General features: G+C 37.4%; 1 protein-coding gene across 11 annotated transcripts in view; it reads left to right on the plus strand.

The window, feature by feature from the left end:
- NBEAL1 (neurobeachin like 1) overlaps nucleotides 1-20459 on the plus strand; it is a 93226-nt gene that overhangs the window by 63475 nt on the left and 9292 nt on the right. For 6 of the 11 annotated variants that reach the window (XM_026086906.1, XM_026086914.1, XM_026086922.1 and 3 more), the window contains 22 exons: nucleotides 146-451; nucleotides 565-714; nucleotides 1686-1843; nucleotides 2540-2664; nucleotides 3570-3696; nucleotides 4816-4964; nucleotides 5516-5649; nucleotides 6493-6594; nucleotides 7839-7934; nucleotides 8051-8175; nucleotides 9430-9570; nucleotides 9666-9796; nucleotides 10983-11092; nucleotides 11664-11781; nucleotides 13029-13126; nucleotides 13450-13566; nucleotides 14054-14143; nucleotides 14955-15064; nucleotides 15693-15865; nucleotides 16339-16433; nucleotides 18457-18573; nucleotides 19298-19459. In XM_026086906.1, coding sequence (XP_025942691.1) covers nucleotides 146-451; nucleotides 565-714; nucleotides 1686-1843; nucleotides 2540-2664; nucleotides 3570-3696; nucleotides 4816-4964; nucleotides 5516-5649; nucleotides 6493-6594; nucleotides 7839-7934; nucleotides 8051-8175; nucleotides 9430-9570; nucleotides 9666-9796; nucleotides 10983-11092; nucleotides 11664-11781; nucleotides 13029-13126; nucleotides 13450-13566; nucleotides 14054-14143; nucleotides 14955-15064; nucleotides 15693-15865; nucleotides 16339-16433; nucleotides 18457-18573; nucleotides 19298-19459 — 2934 coding nt within the window. Of the gene's footprint in view, nucleotides 1-145; nucleotides 452-564; nucleotides 715-1685; nucleotides 1844-2539; nucleotides 2665-3569; nucleotides 3697-4815; nucleotides 4965-5515; nucleotides 5650-6492; nucleotides 6595-7838; nucleotides 7935-8050; nucleotides 8176-9429; nucleotides 9571-9665; nucleotides 9797-10982; nucleotides 11093-11663; nucleotides 11782-13028; nucleotides 13127-13449; nucleotides 13567-14053; nucleotides 14144-14954; nucleotides 15065-15307; nucleotides 15375-15692; nucleotides 15866-16338; nucleotides 16434-18279; nucleotides 18325-18416; nucleotides 18574-19297; nucleotides 19460-20459 lie in introns of those variants that run through there. The other 5 variants (XM_026086937.1, XM_026086946.1, XM_026086962.1 and 2 more) reach the window with 5 other exon arrangements.

The raw sequence follows: 20459 nt of genomic DNA on the forward strand, positions 1-20459 counted from the left end.
GGTACTTAGGCCCATGATTGATGTGTGTGTGCCCTCAGGCTACCTGAGATACAGCCAGAATATGTACATACACCTGTGTTAAAAGATAGGTGCTCACATTACTATTAAGGGTTGCATTCATTTTTTTTGTTGTTTGTCTACACAGGTTTGTGCTATGGCAGCAGCCAAACTAAACACCCTTCTTCAAACTAAAGTAATTGAGAGCCAGCCTGAAGCATGCTACCTCCTGGGGAAGCTGGAAGGCATCCTGAGTAGATCAATTGAAGAGAAGACGGAAACATACTCGTTTTTGATTCCCCTTGTTCGAACACTCATATCCAAAATTTACGAACTTCTCTTCATGAATCTGCACCTCCCTTCATTGCCTCCTACTAATGGCAGCCCCTCTTTCTTCGAGGACTTTCAAGAGTATTGCAGGTCTGATGAGTGGCAAGTTTATATTGACAAATATGTAAGTAGGAGATATTTTTAGTTGCATTCCCCTCCCCCCTTTTTAGCCAATAAAGCAGAGGAACTGTATTCAGTAATCATACTGGGCTTTTTGTTTTCTTTTGGTGGAACCAGATTATTCCAAATATGAAGCAGTATGAAGACAATTCATTCAGAGATTGTCATGAGCATATGGCACTTTATTGGAAAGATTGTTACGAAGCATTTATGGTGAATATGCACCGACGAGACCGGGAGAGAGGAGAAAGCAAGCTCAAATTTCAGGTAAGATTTTGAGTTCTTCTACGAGCAACTTGCACTGTTTCAGGAATCATCTTCCAATAGATGGAGAAACCAAATTCCAGGGTGACCTAATTCTAGCGATTGTGGGTACATTGGTTGTTTTGTGACAGGTATTCTGGGCAATCTGACTGTGCACACTCATAGGATATGCTTTTTAATTCTCTTTTTTTCTATTTAAGAGTCGAGTCTTTAAGCAGAGTTATTCCAAGACAGTAGGTCTTTCTCATAGTACAGCAACCTAGAATTTATGCTCAGCTATAAGCTGCATTTTTTCTTATTCTGACTTATTTATGTTTTGAATTATTAAAACCTCTTGAGTTAGGGTTATGATTTTTTTTTAATTCCAGTTCAGTACCTTGAAAACATTTAAAACTTGGAATTTATTTGAACTGCTCTTACAAGAGCAATTTTTCCAATTTTTCCACGCAGTAAAAAGGAACTGACCTTTCTGTATGACATTCAGATTCAATTTAGGCATTAATTTTAATGGTTAATTACAATTTGGCTGTTACACTTATTGTATTTCCCTTATTTTCACTGTGTCTTATTAAGGATCCTTCTAGTAAGTCTTTTCTGCTCAAGTAACTAAAGGCAGAATACAATGTCAATTGCATTCCAGAATGCCAAAATTTAAATGGAAGTCCTCCATATTTGTCAAATAGGGCTGCCAATGCTGACTGCTCTTCTGATTATGAAAAATTGCTTCCATATTGATTTAGTATTGATAATTCTTTCTTCACAAATTAAGTCAATGTTTTGTCATTTCTTACAGTACTAAACTCTTCTAAATTTCTCTCACAAGTCTTACCTTTAATTTTCAGAATTACTGTAGCTTACTGTAAACTTTTTTGTTCCTTCTTAATTTGTGAGAATTCTGTTCTTGCAAGCCAAAAAGTTGCATTTCCAAATGTAGGCTTCTTTCAGTGCTAGATTTATTTTTAATGGTCTTTCAGGAGTATTTTGTGGAACCATTCAGCAGAAAGGCTCGTCAGGAAAATCTGCGTTACAACAATATGCTAAAGCAACTTAATAGTCAACACACAGCTACTCTGAGGCAGTGGAGAGCAGCCCAACTTTACTTGCTCTCTGAACGTGGTCCTTGGTCTGAAAAGTAAGAATGAAGTTCTTGAATCAAACAATCTGATGCTTAAAAGGAATTGCTGACGTGATTAACTTACTGCTTCATATGGTTAGAACTGTAGAACCTTGTCAAATTGACTTGGATAGCCATTTTTGAGATGGAAGGTTGTTATTGAATGCATCTTTAACAATTTTTATCTGCATTTAGTTATCAAAATTCAAATTTTGAAGTGTAATACTGAAGAGGATACATGGATACTAGATTTTCTTGCCAAGTGACAAAATCAGTTGTTGATGAAGGGATTGTAAGACTTATTTGCAAGATGCTGGAGATCAATGGCTCTTTTGGAAAGAGTGAGAGAATAGTCCTATTAATAAAGACTTTGAGTTCCTGTGCATGAAATTTAAATTTGAATTATGACATTTTACCTATCTTAACTTTCATAGTTCTGTTTAAAGGGTTTTTTTATCTTTAATTGTCATTTACTGAAAGTGTAAACAGTCTGCTATGTTTCAATAGAAAATAAGTATTGTTTACAAAGTGCTTTAGGATGATCAGAGCTGCAATATAAAATATAGAATAGCATGCAGTTTACTGTTTTCATGTTTTGGAATGTATGGATGAGGGATTTCAGTATTTTTCTAAGTATGCGTTCTTTTATAATCACTTCATTCATAGGCCTTTACCTCCTTTTAACTATTTTTGTGAATATTCTTGTTTTCCTAGGAAACAGCATCCTGTTCACTGGAAACTTTCAAATGTGGAAAATTATTCACGTATGAGGCTAAAACTAGTGCAAAATTACAACTTCAACTCTCATCAGGATGCTAGTGATCTGAGAGACAATTTAGGTAAAGTTGTATTGTATTTACTTGGTTCACTTGGATTCTTAAGTCTTTGCTGATGATTCTGTGTATTTAAGAATCAGTCTATTGTAATACTTAAATGTTGATTTTTCTCTGTTTTTTCCTGTATACTAAAATGTGTCACATAAAATAAGAGCGAAGTGCTTTGACCTGAAATAGAATCTTCCTTCTGGGTAAACTTCATTTCCTCTTGTACATCAAAGTGGGTATTTCAAGCTTTTTGAGTGCTCCTTTTTTAAAAATTAGCAAGCATATACCTTTCTTGCATAAGATCATTTTTTCAAGAAAAGGAAACAATGAGATCAGAGTAGGCAGGCAGTATTTGTTTAAACCTTGTTAGAGCTGATGATTAAAATGTGTAGATATAGAGCACTTTGGAAGTGTGCCAAACAGCTGAATTGCCAAGGTGTAAGCTCTTCTTTAAGTTAGGGGTCTTGGATATCAAGACTCAAACCAAAAAATAACCTGCTTGTTGTGAACCCAAATGAACAAAAACCAAATGAACTGTATTTCCAGGAAACCTGCCTGCTGTAACAGATGGGTTTTGCCGAACACTACAAAATAGTCTATTGGAAATGTCTACATTAGAAATACTAATACCCAATTCTAATGTGTCCCTCCTTTGTATCATTATGATTTGATGTGTATTTTGATATAATTTGGGAGGCATTTTTAAAGTGTTTAGCTTGCCCTCAAAGTATTCAAGAAGTCTGGTTGCTGCTTACTCAGTTAAAAATAACATTGAGAAGACGCACTCAGTTCAGCTTTCCAAAGAAGCTGTAAAAATATTTTTTCCTACTTACGTATTTGTCAGTATAAACTTGCCACTCATCAGACCTGCAATACTCTTGAAAAAAATATTTTCTGAGTTGAAATGCCTATCACAATAGGTGTGCACCAGACACAGCCTTCTAGTGAGTCTCTGCTTCTGGAGGTGGTGAAGCAGGTGAAAGTGAGTGATTTGGAAGAGGATGTTCTGGAACTACCAGAAGAAGACACAGCAGTCAGTGCCAATATGTAAGTACCGCATGGAGCAGCTGAAATTTGTTTCTGTCCTGGGGATAAGGAGTGGGGAAACAGCTCCTGAAGTTGAGTGATCAGCATACAAAACTTTCTTTGTCTGCCTGTCCTTAACTCAGTGCAGTCCAGGGCTTTATAATAGTTTTGAACAGCAGAGAAGTTGCTGTTGGGTTTATCATTATAAACAGCAAGACATAAAGAACTCCAGGGAAAAGAAGGCCTTAGTGTATTAGGTGCAGAGTGGATGTATGTGAGGATCCATTTGTGATTTTTTGCTTCAGGTTGGTTTGAAGCTAAAGAATTTTTAAGGCTTCTCTACTGTGCTCATAGGCAATGAGCCTCAAGAGATGGTCTGCCCTGTAAGGGCACAGACCAGACTGGAGTCAGCTCATGTCCACAGGTGCCGGGGTTGTTCTCTGCAGCATTAGTTGTAGAGTGTGGATGTCTGCTTGGCTGGCTGTAAACCTGCTGGAGAGCATCTCTGTGTTTAAGAGCGTTCCAGGAAGGAGACCTTCTGTGCTGCTTTTGTGCCACTTTTGTGGCTTAGTCAAATGAAGAGAACAAATGCTTCCCTCCAATAACTGAACATGTAGTGTTGTGCACAGTTACGTGTGTCTGCACTGCAGAATTCCAATGGGGACACAGCACTTTGGCCGAGTGGTACTGCTGTATTTTTTTTGCAACTTAAAGGTTGCTGAACGTTTGTTTGTGATGTGTCATCTCTATAGACCTCTGAACAACCTTTATTTCAAATATTTCTGAAGATAATTTTTAGTCTTCTGAATCTGGATGCGGCTCTGCTGTAGGCAGGATTGATTTAAGCATGTAGCACTTCAGTAAGAAAGGTAAATGTAGCCTCATGTTTCATACTTCAGAGGAGCTCATGTTCATCTTGCCTGAGACTGAAATAGCATGCCTGAAGAGCAATGCTGTGAAATGATGTCTAGTAGTGTAGTTTGAAACATCCATGACTGCTAGTGGAAGTAACTTAAGAAAACCATTGATGGTGTGCTTTTAATGCCATTCAAATCCGATTCTTTTCTGAACTATTCCTTTAGGTAAGGAACTGTCTGTCTAATCTACCAAAAACTGTAACACTTGGTGGGTTTTTTGTAGGGATGAGAAGGAGGAGCAAAGCCAGAAAGAAAAGCTAGTGTTGTCTGAAGACTGTGAACTCATTACAGTAATTGATGTGATACCTGGAAGGCTGGAGATCACTACCCAGCACATCTATTTCTTTGATGGTAGCATTGAAAAAGAGGAAGGTGAGCATGACCCATAATATCTTTTTATTTTCAGTGCAGTTCAGCATTCGGTTTTTAGTAGGCTGATCTTGATTATTTTTGAGAATGAGTACCAAACTAATTATGAAGAGACAGGCTTGTGAATCTCTACTTAAAGCAAGTTGAACAGTTGAGCATTACAAAAGTGAACTGAGCTGTTTAACCAGTGTTTGTGTTTTTCACAAGCAATATATTAAGAACTGCCCTTTTTGGAACTCTATGCATAAAAGCTTCTATTTGAGCCTGGCTGAGAAACCAGAGGGCTTTGGTTCATACTTCTGTCAACAAAACACATTTGTAATGTCTTTGATAATCGAAAAACAAAACAAAAAATCTCCATCCCCTCAGATATTTTCTGCTGTCTCTCTCTTTCAGTAGAACAATATTTGAAGTTATTAACTTTTTCCTGCCAAAATGGTTAATCAGGCAACATACAAAATTTGCCTTTTCTGGGGATGACTGGAAACTATATTACGTTATGTGTATAAAGTTTTTAATAAGTTTCAAGTCAGTAATCAGTGTGTCCTTTCTAGGGGTAGGTTTTGATTTCAAATGGCACCTTTCACAAATTCGAGAGATACATTTGCGTCGGTACAACCTGAGGAGGTCAGCCTTGGAAATCTTCCTTACAGATCAAACCAACTATTTCCTCAACTTCAATAAGGAGGTATGGATTTCCCAAATTTACTTGATTTATTAGCCCGAATGTCAAATTTTAGTTTTGTGGTGATATTCAAGTGTAGCGTTTTTCATAATACCGTGATATTAACAGCAAAATGTTTGTTAGATGTATCCCTTGTGGGAAATTAAGAGTAGCCTCTGAAAACCTGTCTGGCGTCTAGAAACTGAGTAATTGAAAAGATGAATAAAACAAGACTCTTGGTTTTGTATCATTAAAAAGACGCAGGAAGAATATTCGACTAAAATTACATCAGTAGTAATCTAAATTTCTTGATGTCCACATGTCTCTTTAAATCTTCTGGACAACTTAATTACAAAAAAAAGATTTTATTTTACCATAACATTAGAAATAATTAATGTTTCTATGGTGTAGAATTATTGAACTTTTTATTTTCCCCATGGTAATGTAAGTGATCCTATGTCTGTGGGGCTGAGATAAGTATGTGAACAAAGATTGAGTTACGTACTAGTAGGTCAGTTCATGAATATCTACTATAAAATGGCTTTTTAAAGTAAATAAATCTCTGAAATAGCTTTGTAAGGAAAATATTGGCGTAATTGTATTTGAACAGCAGCAATATTTCCTGGTATTCCCTCTTTTGTGGGAATAATAATTATTCTGTGTAGTGTCCACACAAAGGCATTTCATCACATGTATTTGCCTTTATATCCTGTAGTTCAAGGAAAATGTTTTATATAGCAAGGGACAGAGGTGTTTAAAAATGTAACCATGTTCTCTTTATTTCAAACTTTAATTAGCAGAACAGTTATTTACTTGTTTGCCAGCTTCAATCTCCAAAACAAATATTTTCATATTGTTCTCTAACAGGTGAGAAACAAAATTTACAGTCGAATTTTGTCACTGCGTTCTCCAAATGTTTCTGGGACTAGATCTCCGCAGGAACTCTTCAAAGCTTCAGGTTTGATGCAGGTAGGAGACTTCAGCATAAATGGTCTACAGCATTCCACTGCTTTTTGAATGAGAGCTTTAAAATTAGGTACTTAAAATAGGCCTTGGAATACTGACTTTTTGGTATTGGGAAGGCAGCTGCCAACTTCTGTGTCCTCAGTCTGGCCTCTGAAATTTTCCATACGTGTTTTTGCAACTGCTGTGTTTTGTTTACAGTCAGTGAATTTATTCCACTGGATAAGAGCCTCGCTCTGATTTGGTTATGACAAATGTTCCAGCAAGAACGGAGAACGTGTGGGAGAATCACTTCTATTTTTAGTGCATGGTTTTGAGTGCAAATTTTGGAACTTTTCTCACTGCATGTGCAAATAACTTTCCCTGCTATCTTTTTATCATGGGGCTTTCAACAAAACCTGAGTGAAGATCAAGCAGGAAGTGTGGTCTTAAGAGAGTTAGTAATGTTGGCATTTAAATGAAATGTCAAAATGTCTGTATTCTCCTCCTAAATTTTTTCAACTAAATATGGTAGATTTATTTTTATCTTCCATCTCTCTATGCCACAACTATGTTTTTGTCTGAGGAAGGCAGGGAGCTTTATGACTGACTTAAAATACTGGGAATACTTTGGGTTTTTTTTCTCCTTGTCCTTGGGCCTTTCCTCCATTATTACTTTTTAAATGGAAGGAGAACAGACAGAGCTGTGTTCAGAAGGGCTCAATATCTGTGTGTAGTGTGGTAGAGAATTTTCATTACAGAAATCATTTTCTCCACTTAAATACACAACACAATAGCTTTTATCCTTGGGGAAACAGTGTTAGTTTACAAATTCCTTTACCATTAACCAAGAGGAGAACAAGTCAGAAATAATGTTTTGACCTTAAAATTCAAACAAATTTCTAAGTTCTGTTCCTCTTTCCTCAGCACCTGTTTACCTGTCATCTTTTTGTATCTTCCCCTCTCACCCCCACTTCTTATTCTGAGGCATCTATTTGTCTGCTGTATTTGAAATAGTGCTGGTGTTAATCAGGGGCACAGTTTCAATGAAATACAGGTAGCACAGTTGCTAAAACAAAAGAAAAATTAACTAGATTATGAGAAATTAAATCTGGAAGTTCATAACATGGTTATAGTCTTGTGCCTTTTGCCTACCAATACTCTCCTTTGGCAGATAAATACTGACAAGACAAATAATTTGCAATAACAGCAGCTTTGATATAACAACTTCCATTGTATCTCCTTTTTTTTTTTTTTTTTTTGTCCTTCAGAAATGGGTGAATAGAGAAATATCCAATTTTGACTACCTTATTCAGCTGAACACAATGGCAGGACGAACTTACAATGACCTTGCTCAATATCCTGTGGTAATTTTAAAAAAATAAGCTTTTTATTGTTGCTGAAGTTATGTATTTTTTTCTGTTTCGAAAGATGCATCTTTAGTTTCAATTGGACCTGTGATTTTTTTTTTTATTTTTTCTAGTTCCCCTGGATTTTACGAGATTATACTTCAGAAGAACTGGACCTGAATAATCCTGCTGTCTTTAGAGATCTGTCCAAACCCATTGGGGTTGTAAACGAAAAGAATGCTAAGGCTGTGAAAGAGAAGTATGCATTTGAACACTCAGTTAATTTCTCTGTTTTCTGAGTCTCCAGGCCAATAATACTTAAAAAGAAAGAAAGAAAAAAAAAAGCAGTGACATTGAAGTTTTAAAAGCTAATTTTATATCATCACAGATGCACTTGCAAAGATTGATTCTTTGTTCCTTGCTGTGCTCAGGTTAACTCTTACAGCATGGAAAGGACAAAATTTACTGTTGTAAATTTTGGGTTATTTCTAAGATGTGGGTATGATAGACTTGAAAGGCTGTAGAAACACTGAATTTAATGGTCCAGAAGCTTGAAAAGACATACTTTGTTTCAAGATAAGAAAATATGAAACCATGCTGATGAGGTGAGTTGCTACTGCTGGAAGGCGGCATTGATCGGATTCCTAGATCTGGGCTTCCGGCTCTTTTTTTTTTTTTTTTCTAGCATAGATTATTATCTTTGAAATAAGCTGTAGCTCAGCCACTTTCAGCAGCTCCTCTGTAGGTAGGAATGACAAGTCCTTACACCCACATGTCAGTGCAGTGTTCCTTCCTTTTTGCTAGTGTGGGGAGTGAGTATGCTATCAGGCCAGATTGCATTGTCAGGCTGCTTCCAAAACTAGCTTTCTTCAGAAAACTCTGAACATGGAGAATTGCTTTGAACACTTAGAGGCTATTCCTAACTGGAATGAAACTGGTTCTCTGGCAGTATGTAACTATAACTTTTCCTACTAGCTATGTGACACTGAGAAACACATCAGCTTGGTGGTGGCACGATACTGGAGACAGTTTGCCAATAGAAAAGGAAAACAGACATAGATTTATTTTAACACTCTTATCTGCATCCTGAGGCAGTCACGCACACTTTTTTCTTTCTCTTTCTTTTTTCCCCTTATCTTGAAGGAAACTGTCATAAGTCCCTTCAGTAATAAATATTCAGCTTAATGATGTGATCTTTTTGGCTGTTGTATGAAGTCTTGCTAAATCACGTCTGTCTTGCCCTTTATCCAGTTTCTGACAGCTGATAGCAAATGCCTAGGGAAGAAAAGAACAGGTATGCAAAGGGTGATCCTTCATCCGGTGTAGATTTCTGCCTTTCTGCAATCTGTGGCTTAGGGACTTTGAGAGCCAGAATTTGAATCCTCATGTTAAATAGAGCTCAATGTATTTTTTTCAATGTATATTCTCTCTCTAAATTGTTATGATCTGTTCTTTCAATCCTTGTCTCCAGTAAATATATTGTATTTATATTTACAGAGTTTTTTCTTTTTAGATATGAGAATTTTGAGGATCCCCTTGGGATAATTGACAAGTTTCATTATGGAACACATTACTCAAACGCCGCTGGTGTCATGCATTACCTCATTCGGGTAGAACCTTTCACAACACTTCATATCCAGCTTCAGAGTGGCAGGTATACTGTGAGCAAATAAGCAGCACGCTGCTGCTTTTCCTTATCTTTTAAACAAGGGAATGGTCAACATCTGACTTACCTTTTCTGACCTCCAGGTTTGACTGTGCAGATCGCCAGTTTCATTCCATTCCTGCTACGTGGCAGGCGCTCATGGACAACCCCAATGATGTGAAGGAACTTACACCAGAGTTCTTCTACTTCCCAGAGTTCCTCGAGAATCAAAATGGTAAACTGGCTGCTCAGAATGTAGTGCATAACAAGCTGCTCTTGTATTCTCCAGAAAAGAATTGTCACCGCTCTTTCATGAACGCTGTGGAACACTTCTCACTTAAGCTTTATAATGTGCTTGTTGTAGAAAGTATTTTAATTGTTACACTGGTCTCAAACTGTTCAGTGGGACACTGGTTGCATTTAGCAACAGCCTAAATGGTGTTTAAAATTCTGACTTGGAATTTGAGAATGGCTAAAAATAGTGTTGTCTCCCTAATTCATAAGAAGATCAAAAATGCTCATTTGGAGGTTAAAAAAAAAAAGTTTGCAGTAGTTAATGATTAAATAGTTTAGAAAAGTTAATACAGTTTAAATAATACTCTATTCTACCCATTTTACTGGGTTTCTTGGGTGGTAGTTTGGACGTTCTCAAACATGTGAGGTCTTTTATTTGGTCTAGGCAATCAGCATATTTACTGCTTGTAACAGTTATCTTCCAGTGCAGTCACCTGAATTTAGAGCCATGTAAGGTTTCAGTACCCTTTAGAAGAAAAATAAAGCTGTTCCACTGCTATGTAATGTTAATTGAAAAAACAGCATCCTATTTTCTATGAGATTCCTAGTTGTTTTTATCCCATCTCATTTATTACATAGAGAATTCTGTTTAAGAAATAAAAATTAAAAAAATTGTAAGTTTGTGCTGCTGATGCTTTAGTCTTCTAGAGTTCTGAATCATAAAAGTTTAAAACGTCCAAGTCATACTTTCAAAAGCAATTTAAGAACCAAAGACTTATTCTAGTGAAAGTTGGTGGGATTTAAGGCTTCCCAAAAGCCTTGATTCTGCGATCATTTATCCTAAAACTAACTTCACACTTACAAATTAGTTTTGGACTCTTAATTGTAGTAAAATAAAGCAAATGCATATATGTTTAGGTAGCAGTATAAATGATTAATGTTACTTTGAGATTGGAACTTAAGCTTCTAAATTATTTGAATGCTTTGGACAACTATCATCTAACATTTTAGAGATTCAGAGCAGAACTTGGCCTCCTGTGCCAGTAGTAGGGTTGCTGGAGAATTACATCAAGAATTTTTCAATATCCTTCCCTTATGTTGAGAAAATAACACTTCTAATCTTTACTGAGTACTTGAAACTTCTGAAATATTTTGTAGTAACTCTTAATCTCCAAATTAATTGCTAGGTTTTAACCTGGGTCAACTTCAAATATCCAAGGAGGTAGTAAATGATGTTATTCTCCCCAAATGGGCCCACTCCCCAGAAGACTTCATCTATAAGCACAGGAAGGCTCTGGTAAGACGATGGTTACATGAATCTTTGCATGAAGTAATGATAAAGGCAGTACAGTTACATATTGTCACTGTGGCTTAAGTGTAAAATACTGGAACTATATTTCAACTAGAGTTGTGGTTGTATTGGACATGACAAGTAACATAGGAACTTTCAGTTCAAAGCACTGTGTGTGTAAATAAAATGCTTAAAAAAAAAAAAAAAAGGCAAGAGCCTGAAGATACTAGTAACTCGGAAGTTTGCTGCATTAGAAAAAGCAAAATTTGGTGAAATTAAGTGATAACACTTCCACTGCCTTTTATAGTTTATTCTGTGTGGTAGTAAGGAACCAGCAACTTACCTTCCATTGCTTTTCAATATTGAGGTGTGCTGCTTCACTGTATTAAATTCCCCTCTTACTTTGCAGTTTCTGCCCTTAAAACACATGCATATTCCTAGGCTTCTGCCCCATATGTTGGTATATATTCAGTTTGTGGATACTCTTAGTTCAGGAATTTAATCTTTTGCATAAAATATATACTTCTAGAAAGGAGCAGTATTTTTCATGTTCTTACGAGAGTAACTTTTCCTCTAGGAATCGGAGTATGTTTCTGCTCATCTGCATGAATGGATAGATTTGATTTTTGGCTACAAGCAGAGGGGCCCGGCTGCAGTGGAGGCGCTCAATGTCTTCTATTACTGTACTTACGAAGGTACAAAGCAATATGCTCTCTGGGCATTGCCGTCAGTCGTGGGTTTTTAGTATTAGCCAGAAAATATTTGATTTGTGGGCATGCTGTACAGCAACATATGGTAAGGCAACAAAATTGGAGCTGAAATGTGGCAGCACAACTTGTGATTAAAACATTGAATATTCTGGGTATTTAAGGATATAACTTAAAAGCTGTGAACCTAAAATGTTAATGAAATTTATAAAACTGGAGACTTTTCCAGCTGCTTAAATTTGGTTTCTGAAAATACTGGGGCTTTGGGATGTTTATTTGGTTTTTGCTTGTTTGTTTTTAACATTTGTGGGGAGGGGTTTCTCATGGTTGAGGAGTCATGGTAAATTGCTTAAAATATCAATAAAATATCAAAAACATAATTATATCTCAGTGTTTAGCAGGAAACAATATTCTTTTCCTCCATTAATATCTCTAGGTCAAATATATCGTCCGGCTTAATGTGAAATGTGCTTAGATGGATTGAAATTTGAACATATACATCTAAAATTCTCATTCTGTTTTTTCTAAATATCTGATGAAAATAATCTTGAATATTGGAATGAAAGGCATTGCCTTACACGCTTTCTCAGAGCCAGAACTGTACTACGAGCCTTTTTAAACTCATGAAAACTTATTAACTATTACCAAAGACTATTTCAAAGAGAAGGAGAAGAAGCTAGAGCTAAATGATTGTGAATTGTAAGGAATATGGAATTCTGTTAAGCCACTGTCTAGAATATATGCCTTGCATGTGGATTACAATGACAAAAGGAAATAAATGTGCTTTTCTTTGAACTGTACCTGCTGAAACCTTTCACCTGAGCTGGCTTTTTTTGTGTGTGTGTTCAGGGGATAGGTTGGTTTCTGTATTTAAACACAAGCATCCTATACTGGTGTTCATGAAGTTAAGAGCCGGTTAAGAGCTTACATACCTGTGATATACCTATGTTATATATGTGTGCATATACATATATTTATGTACACACACCATGACAAATGTTAGTCTGTTAATCCCAACAGTGGATTTTGGGTGGCTTTTGGGTGTAACTCATTGAATGAGTTTTCAGAAGATCATATTTTATATGGATGTTCTGTTTGAAGGCTTTGGGGAGGCAAAAAGGTGATAATGCAGTTGAATTTTTTTCGTACATTTGTTTGCAATGTCTTTTCTCAGTAAATTGTTTGGATTATGTTAATTTTTTCCCCTTCCCTCTATCATTCTGGTTCTGATTTAGGAGCTGTGGATTTGGATGCTTTAACGGATGAGAAAGAAAGGAAAGCTTTAGAAGGAATGATAAACAATTTTGGACAAACTCCCTGTCAGCTGCTAAAGGTAATGCTGTTTGTTCCTTATCAGTCAGACCTTTGCGGTTAAATCCAACTGAGTTATCAAGGGCCTGTGGGGAAAAAATGGAAAGATGATAATGGTTTGTTACTTTAGGAAAGCTAATCCTTTACTATATCAGCACTTGCAAAGGTTGCGCTGATGGCAATCTAACACAGCATTTTCAAAAGAAGGAAATTTCCCTTCTAAAAGCAAATTAGGTGCCTAAGTGTCTGGTTTTGTATTGATTGTCAATGAGGTTGCCATATGTGACTTGAACAAATTGATAAAAGATTGTCTAACCTGATATTCCTTCAAATGTTGTCTCTTAGGAGCCACATCCTCAAAGGTTGTCTGCAGAAGAGGTAGTGCAGAGACTGACCAGAAGTGAGACCTCTACTCTGAATCTCTTCCAGCACCTCACTGAACTGAAGTCATTCTTCATAGAGGTAGGTGGCTTATTTGAAAGTGTTTGAAGTCTAATCTGAAACAAAAGGTCATAACCTAGATGAAAGTAAAACTTGCTTGTGATTTGAAGAAAATATTTAAAAATGTAATGTGTATAACGAGCTCTGTCATTTTAATTTGCTTTATAGAGTTTGAATCCCATCAACTTCTATCTGCTGGCCCTTTTTTGGGGTCTTGTTTGAGTACTAAATTAACCGCCACTCTGTGAAAGCCAAGAATGTCACTGGTGATATTTGAGAACTCGCTGAATTCAGTGGCTAAACTCTCTGATTTGGGACAGAGACAGGTTTTATCTCTGGTGTTTGTGACACAGTTTAGCTGTGTGAACTAAGTATGTGTGTAGCTGGGCCTGAGAGTACTTCATAGGTCTGACACTGATTCTGGAGACTTTGGTCATACTCTGCAGGTCCTACACTTGTCCTTTAGCTCCTGAATATCATCAGACCCAAACCATGCCCTTTCTTTTAGGGAATCAGTGACGGTGTCCCCATTGTCAAAGCTATCGTCCTGAGGAATCAGTCACGTTCTTTTATGTCTCAGGGAAGCCCAGAGATCTTGGTGAGTTGCATATGTTAATACTGTTCTTGGAGACTGGAGACAGTGGTGTGGGGTTTGTTTTGTTTTTCTTCATGCAAAACTTAAAGAGAAACTGTTCCCAACTGTTCCTGTTGAAATGTGTTCCTTTGATCTATGGTGAGAGTCAACTCTAAGTTAAATATTTGTCTTCTGAAGAGAAGCAAGGCTGACTTGTTGAATGGCATTTAGCTGTTGGTGAGATGTCAATGTAAGTTATGGTGAGGTGTATTGCAAGTTGCCCACTTGATCTGCTTCCATAGCAGCAATTGATTTCCTAATGCAAGCAGCCCAGCTTTAAAATGATAAGACTGAGTTATTAATGGTACTGTTATGTTTATCATTGCTTTCTAACCTGCATCTTAATCTGTGCCATGTCTGTCATGTACATATTTTATAGGCCTTTACTGTTCCTAAAATTAATTTTGCATGGATTAATACAGGCACTAGTACTATGGTAGATGTCCAGATGACTGAAAATAAGCAAAAAGATTGTTGTTGTATTTGCATCTCTATGTAGGATCTGCATAATAAAAAAATTTTTTTTTTACAATAAAAAAAGGAAATAAATGTGCTTTTCTTTGATCTGTCCCTGTTGAAACCTTTCGCCTGAGCTGGATTTTTTTTGTGTGTGTGTTTTGGGGGAGTTCCCCCCCCCCCCTTTGTGTTAAACTCAAGCAATGCTGGTGTTTATGCAAGCTTCATTACTAGGAAAGACAAGCAGAAAATAAGCCTCTGGGTTTCACTGTTTTTTGTTGTTTTTTTTTTGTTTTTGTTTTCTATCAAACTTTTTCAGGTAACAGCAAGTCTGAATTGCCTTATTGGAACCCATGGTTGGCTACCTTACGATAAAAATATCTCCAACTATTTTACATTCATCAGAGATACCACAGTGACAAATCCAAAGTAAGCAAATGATGAGGAAAAATGCAGCTGAATGCATCTACAGTAACGAAATACCATGCATGTTTTATAAGTGGATTGTCCTGTTTTGATTGGCTGGGTTTTCAGTTAAGTATGCATCTTCTGATGCTCAATAGTACGTCTAATCTGTGATACTGTTCCAGTAAAGAATTCTGTAAGTGGTATTTTAAGGTTCTTCCTTCATTCTTAAATCTACTAACGATTAATTTTTTTTTTCTAATTATGAATCTCACAAACTCGTCTTGGAATCTGAGATGAACAGTCTTCAATACTTGCTCATGCTATAGTGCAGGTATATGTGGTAGTTTCTTTTCCTTGGTTTTGTGAAGTTTCCTTTTTTCTTTAATATTACAGTATTTACTAGGGATGTGAGTTATTCACACAAACTCAAATCATGTAAAAGACAGAAAAGATCTAAGGTGCAATCTTGCTTCCACTGATGGCAGCATGAGTTTTGCCATGGTTATCAGGGGGCCAGGATTTCACCTGCTGTTTTTCTAAGTATAGCCTCTTTTATAGGTAGTATTTCTTACTAATTTTTAAGGATGTAGAGAGTGCAAAATACACTGTGCACTAAGGTGAATCTTAACTGTTCATCATTTGCCTGCAGAACCCAGCGCAGCATAGGTGGTCCTTTTGCACCAGGACTGGAGGTCACCTCGAAGTTGTTTGCAGTATCCCATGATGCAAAATTGCTGTTTAGTGGAGGACACTGGGATAATAGCATCAGAGTAACATCTCTTACGAAAGGCAAGCTGGTTGGGCAGCACATCAGACACATGGGTTAGTAACTCATTATATTCTGAAATGAAAGGTTGTATGTGAATCTTGGTATGGTACCTTGGTGTTTGGTTGGTCTTCTTGGGAAGAATTATAGCCAGTGCATCTGAGCAGGCACAGCAGTCATAAAGGAATGGCAACATAGAAACAGAGGAATATTTGAACCAGGACTATATATAAATGCTTGAGTATGGCTTTTAGTCACTTTAGTGACTGTTAAATGTACTTTCGAAATAAGATTTGACTACTGTTTTGTAGATAATGAAGGTGACTAAGTCAGGTTGTTACATGTGGGTATATAATGACTTCATTTTTTAATTAATAAAGTCTCATCAACACTTGTTGCAGCAGAACTTTTTGTGCTGAGTGCAAATCAAGATACGTTGTTGACATACTGCTTGCACAGTCATTCTGCTGGAAATTAGTCTTACCTATCTGACTGCATCACATCTTCTTGTTATCCTTCCTTTATCTAGATATTGTGACCTGCTTGGCAATAGATTACTGTGGAATCCATCTAATTTCAGGCTCCAGAGATACTACATGCATGATATGGCAAATAGTTCAGCAGGTAGGTTATTTTAGTATACTATGAGAAGCAGTTTCTGAATGTTTCTTGTTATTGATTGTTTTGTTATGATGGCTTATTGGTTTCTTCTCTTTCTTTCAGATTTGCAAGGTAGAATAGTCCACTAAAACTGTTTAGATCAGTAATTTTATTAGGCCAGTTGTCATCTGTGTTTGAAATATTCACTATACTCATTAGTTACTATGGAGCTGGAGTACAATAACGATGACAATGCTTTGAGGTTACCTTGATTTTAAAGGAACTGTTAATGGTTTTACGGGTTATTTTCACGGTAGGCAAATATTCTCCCCATCGTACAGATGGGAGACTGAAAGAAAAGAGACACTTAAGGCTGCAGGAATTAATCGGAGCACTGTTTATAGTTGAAGATTTTTGTTTGTACGCTGCTGCTCACTCTAGTGGCTGCATTTTGGTACCGTTTTTGCTCTGCAGGAAGTACTGATAAGTAAGCCTGGAGTTAGCAAAGACATTGATCTTTTACCTGGGTTTACAGTGGCATTTTGGAAAACTTTAATATTGGTCTTGTTCTTTCACACGATGGAAGTGGTTGTGAGATGCATGTGTGTACTTAAACTCACGAGATGTGAGGCCTTTCTATTGTTGTATGCTTTAAATGTTAATTTCTGATTGCTGCATCATGGATGTGTGAATAGCATTAATTGGGGGGTGGTTCCTGACATGTCTTATGGACAGTACATTTGATCAGGTCACCTTGCTCTTATCACTGAACTAAAATCAGCACATGAAACCACTACAGTACTGCAAACCTATGTGTGTTTTATGGAAGCCTGCTGTGAAAAAGAGATCACCTGTCAGTGAGCTGTCTTTATGGTGAGAGTATACATAGTCCTTTCAAGAAGTGGTGTGTGTTGTGCCAGTGGTGCATGGTCAGAAAGGCAAGGCCCTAGAGCTCACAGTGGTATTTTTGGTCTCAGATGAGGATAAACACTGGGAATCTTTTATTTATCTTTTCGGAGTGAGTTAAATGATGAGTCCTCCTCTGGAGATTTATTTCTGTTTAGATAGGAGTTGCTTTTTGTTAGGATTTTTAATATACGTTTTTATTTATGTAATAGGTATATAAATAATATTTTAGTTGTATGTGTTGTAAATTCTTCTTTGGAGGGTTTTCTCTTGGTCCTCACATTGTGACAGCAACGTCCTGCATGTTGCCACTTCTATTCTGTGTTGTCACCTTCTTTCCCAGCTCTGTATTCTGACGTGTTCTACGTTCCTGTATGCTTCAGCCTTTCGGGGCTTGATTGGCACCCAGATCCTTTCACACAAACCATAATAAGGTGTTCTCTGCAGAACAACTTGCCACACCTTCTCTTTAAGCACAGGGCTTGCCTTAGACCTGATTGGGGAATGAGGCTGTATATGCTGACAGTACTCTCACTGGAATGCAAGCCCTAGATCGTTTTGATACCCTGCAGTCATGTAGGCAAATGCCTCACACTTTTTTATGAGCATTATTGCAGGCTTTCCGTTGTATCTCATACTAGTGGCAGTCACTCGGAGGAACTGTTTCTTTATCTTTCCTTAGAAAATGGAACCAAGTTGCTGTAATTTTAAGCAAAATAGCTTTTAGTTTCTTTGAGCTTTAGTATGAAGATAATGCTTAATTCCACAGTAAACTGCAGGAACTGAACAAGCCCAGATACACAAGGAAGGAAAAGGTGGGTGGGTGAAGCACTCCAGTTAGGAGTGCTTACTGTGATACTTGCACACCCGCTCATGCAAAGGGGGCTAGAAACACCTCAGATGAACAACTCGCTCTTTCACATCCACATAGTAATTGTATGTTCATTCATTCTTGTGATTTCAGTAAATAGGGCTGCTGACATAAGGCAGTAAATTGAAGTTGGAATGGGTGAGTTGTGACTTTGGTTTTGGCCTGTGTCAAATATATATCTCACACCAGTGATACTGAAGATACCAGAAATTATTTCTTTTGTCCTTCAGCTGCAAGAGAATGTGTCATTGCACTTTTTGTTACTCTCAGGGAGGAGTGCCCGTAGGCCTGGCACCTAAGCCCTTACAGATCCTTTATGGGCATACCGATGAAGTTTTGAGTGTTGGCATCAGCACTGAGCTGGACATGGCAGTGTCAGGATCCAGGGTAAGCACCTTCATGCTTTCCCCTTTTTTGCTTCTTCTCTACTCAAATCCTAGAGCATGTTTGGAGTTGATTGTGATACCAAAAACATGACTATTTCCCGATTTCTTATTCAGCCTTGTACGTCAAGATGACAACATGTAGCATCTCCCTTGCTGCATGCTTAAATCAGTCTGTCTCAAACTATGTTCTACACAGCATAGGCCTCAGCTACCATGTTGTGTTATTTTTGGACAGATGAGATTTAAAGTGTGCGGACATATTTGAAAAACTTAAACTTCTCATAGAAATAATTCTGTGACAGAACTTCCCTGCTTGCTTAGCCTTGAAGGCTCTTCATAGCTTACTTGTTCTCTACCTTGCTGCACTATGCTGGCCTAATACTAACCCTCTGCTGCACCTAATGCTGACATCTCCTGTGACATGTGACATGGCTGCTTGCTGCCTACCCTTCCTCCCTTGCCCTATTTGTGCTTGTTTTTTTTTCATTTGCCTATATTACGAGGCCTTGAAGGGAAGGATTCTCTGAGTAGAGTTCCTAATACTCAAGAATCCTGATCCCAAGTTGAGGATTTAAGTGCTTTCACAATACTCCCTCTGTATCACAAGCTGGTTTTTTGGGGTTTTTTTTTTGTTTTTTTTTGTTTTTAATATTCCATGTGTTGCTGTAATTCACTTCAGAGGTTGTTGCTGAGTAACAGCACTTACCTAAATTTGGTCTCTGCAGGATGGGACTGTTATTATCCGCACTGTTCGGAAAGGTCAGTACATGAGGACTTTGCGGCCACCTCGTGAGAGTTCTCTCCTGCTGACTGTTCCCAACCTGGCTGTGTCTTGGGAAGGTCATATAGTTGTCCACACCAGCATAGAAGGAAAGACCACTCTTAAGGTACTTAAGTTCATGGAATACCTTTGCTTGTTTTGCTGAAGACTAATCACAAACATGCTTAATTTTATCCTTGTTTCCTAAAGATATGAGGCTTATTTGGTCCATGCTATGTTTGATTTGTCTGTTTCCTTCTTTTTTCTTATTCTACTAGTTGATTTTAGTGAAATTTGATGGAGAGGTAAAAATCAGAGACATAATGTGTTCTGATAGGTTTCATGAAAATCTCCTAGCCACCTGCAAGGAAGATGCTCAAGCATGCACTAATGAATCTTCCTGCAAGAGCTGCTTTGGGATGCAAAACTGGGGGAAAACAGTTCCACTACTCACAGAAATAATAGAGAGCAGCCAATCTGGGGTGCAAGATGCCCTGGGACTACACTAGTATTTCTTAGCCTTGGGGTGAAGAAACAGCTATAAGGTTCACAGTATAACTTGTTCAGTCTATTGTGAGAGTGGTTATGTAGTTGATCTGATAAAGCTAGAGCTGTTGTGATTTTTACGAGCATGGGAAATTGCCTGAAAGACAGGTTTCTTGGAGGTAGGCATTCTAGCTACATTGGGAGACTGAGGAGAGATGAGACTGTGGTATTGTCAGGCTGGAAAAATTTAAGATGGTCATGCTGGCTGGTTCTTTAATCCATCAAGAATTCATTGCTCTGTCCAGAAAGTGCTTCTACCTGTAGCTCTGTGAAATAAACGTTTCCTTCTGCTTTTCACTTCCTAAAAGGGTTAAAGATAAAAGGGGGCTCTCTCCCTTTTCTCTTCCTTAACAAAAACCCTCAGAAAGAATAGGGACCTGCCCATTAATTCCATGAATGTTTCTTGAAAACTTGGAATTGATCAGGATGGACAGGTAAGAAGTTTCAGTGTTACACCAAGAAGTAAAGAGGAAAAACTTTAAGAAGGTCCACACAGTGTATACTGTGTGTAGGTTGTGTGCTCAGTTGTCTTGTATCATTCAACAAGCAAACTGTTGTCAGGAATATTGTCTGTAGATTAC

The sequence above is a fragment of the Apteryx rowi genome, unplaced genomic scaffold, assembly GCF_003343035.1.
Source record: "Apteryx rowi isolate R43461 unplaced genomic scaffold, aptRow1 scaffold_12, whole genome shotgun sequence".
Classification (NCBI taxonomy): domain Eukaryota; kingdom Metazoa; phylum Chordata; class Aves; order Apterygiformes; family Apterygidae; genus Apteryx; species Apteryx rowi.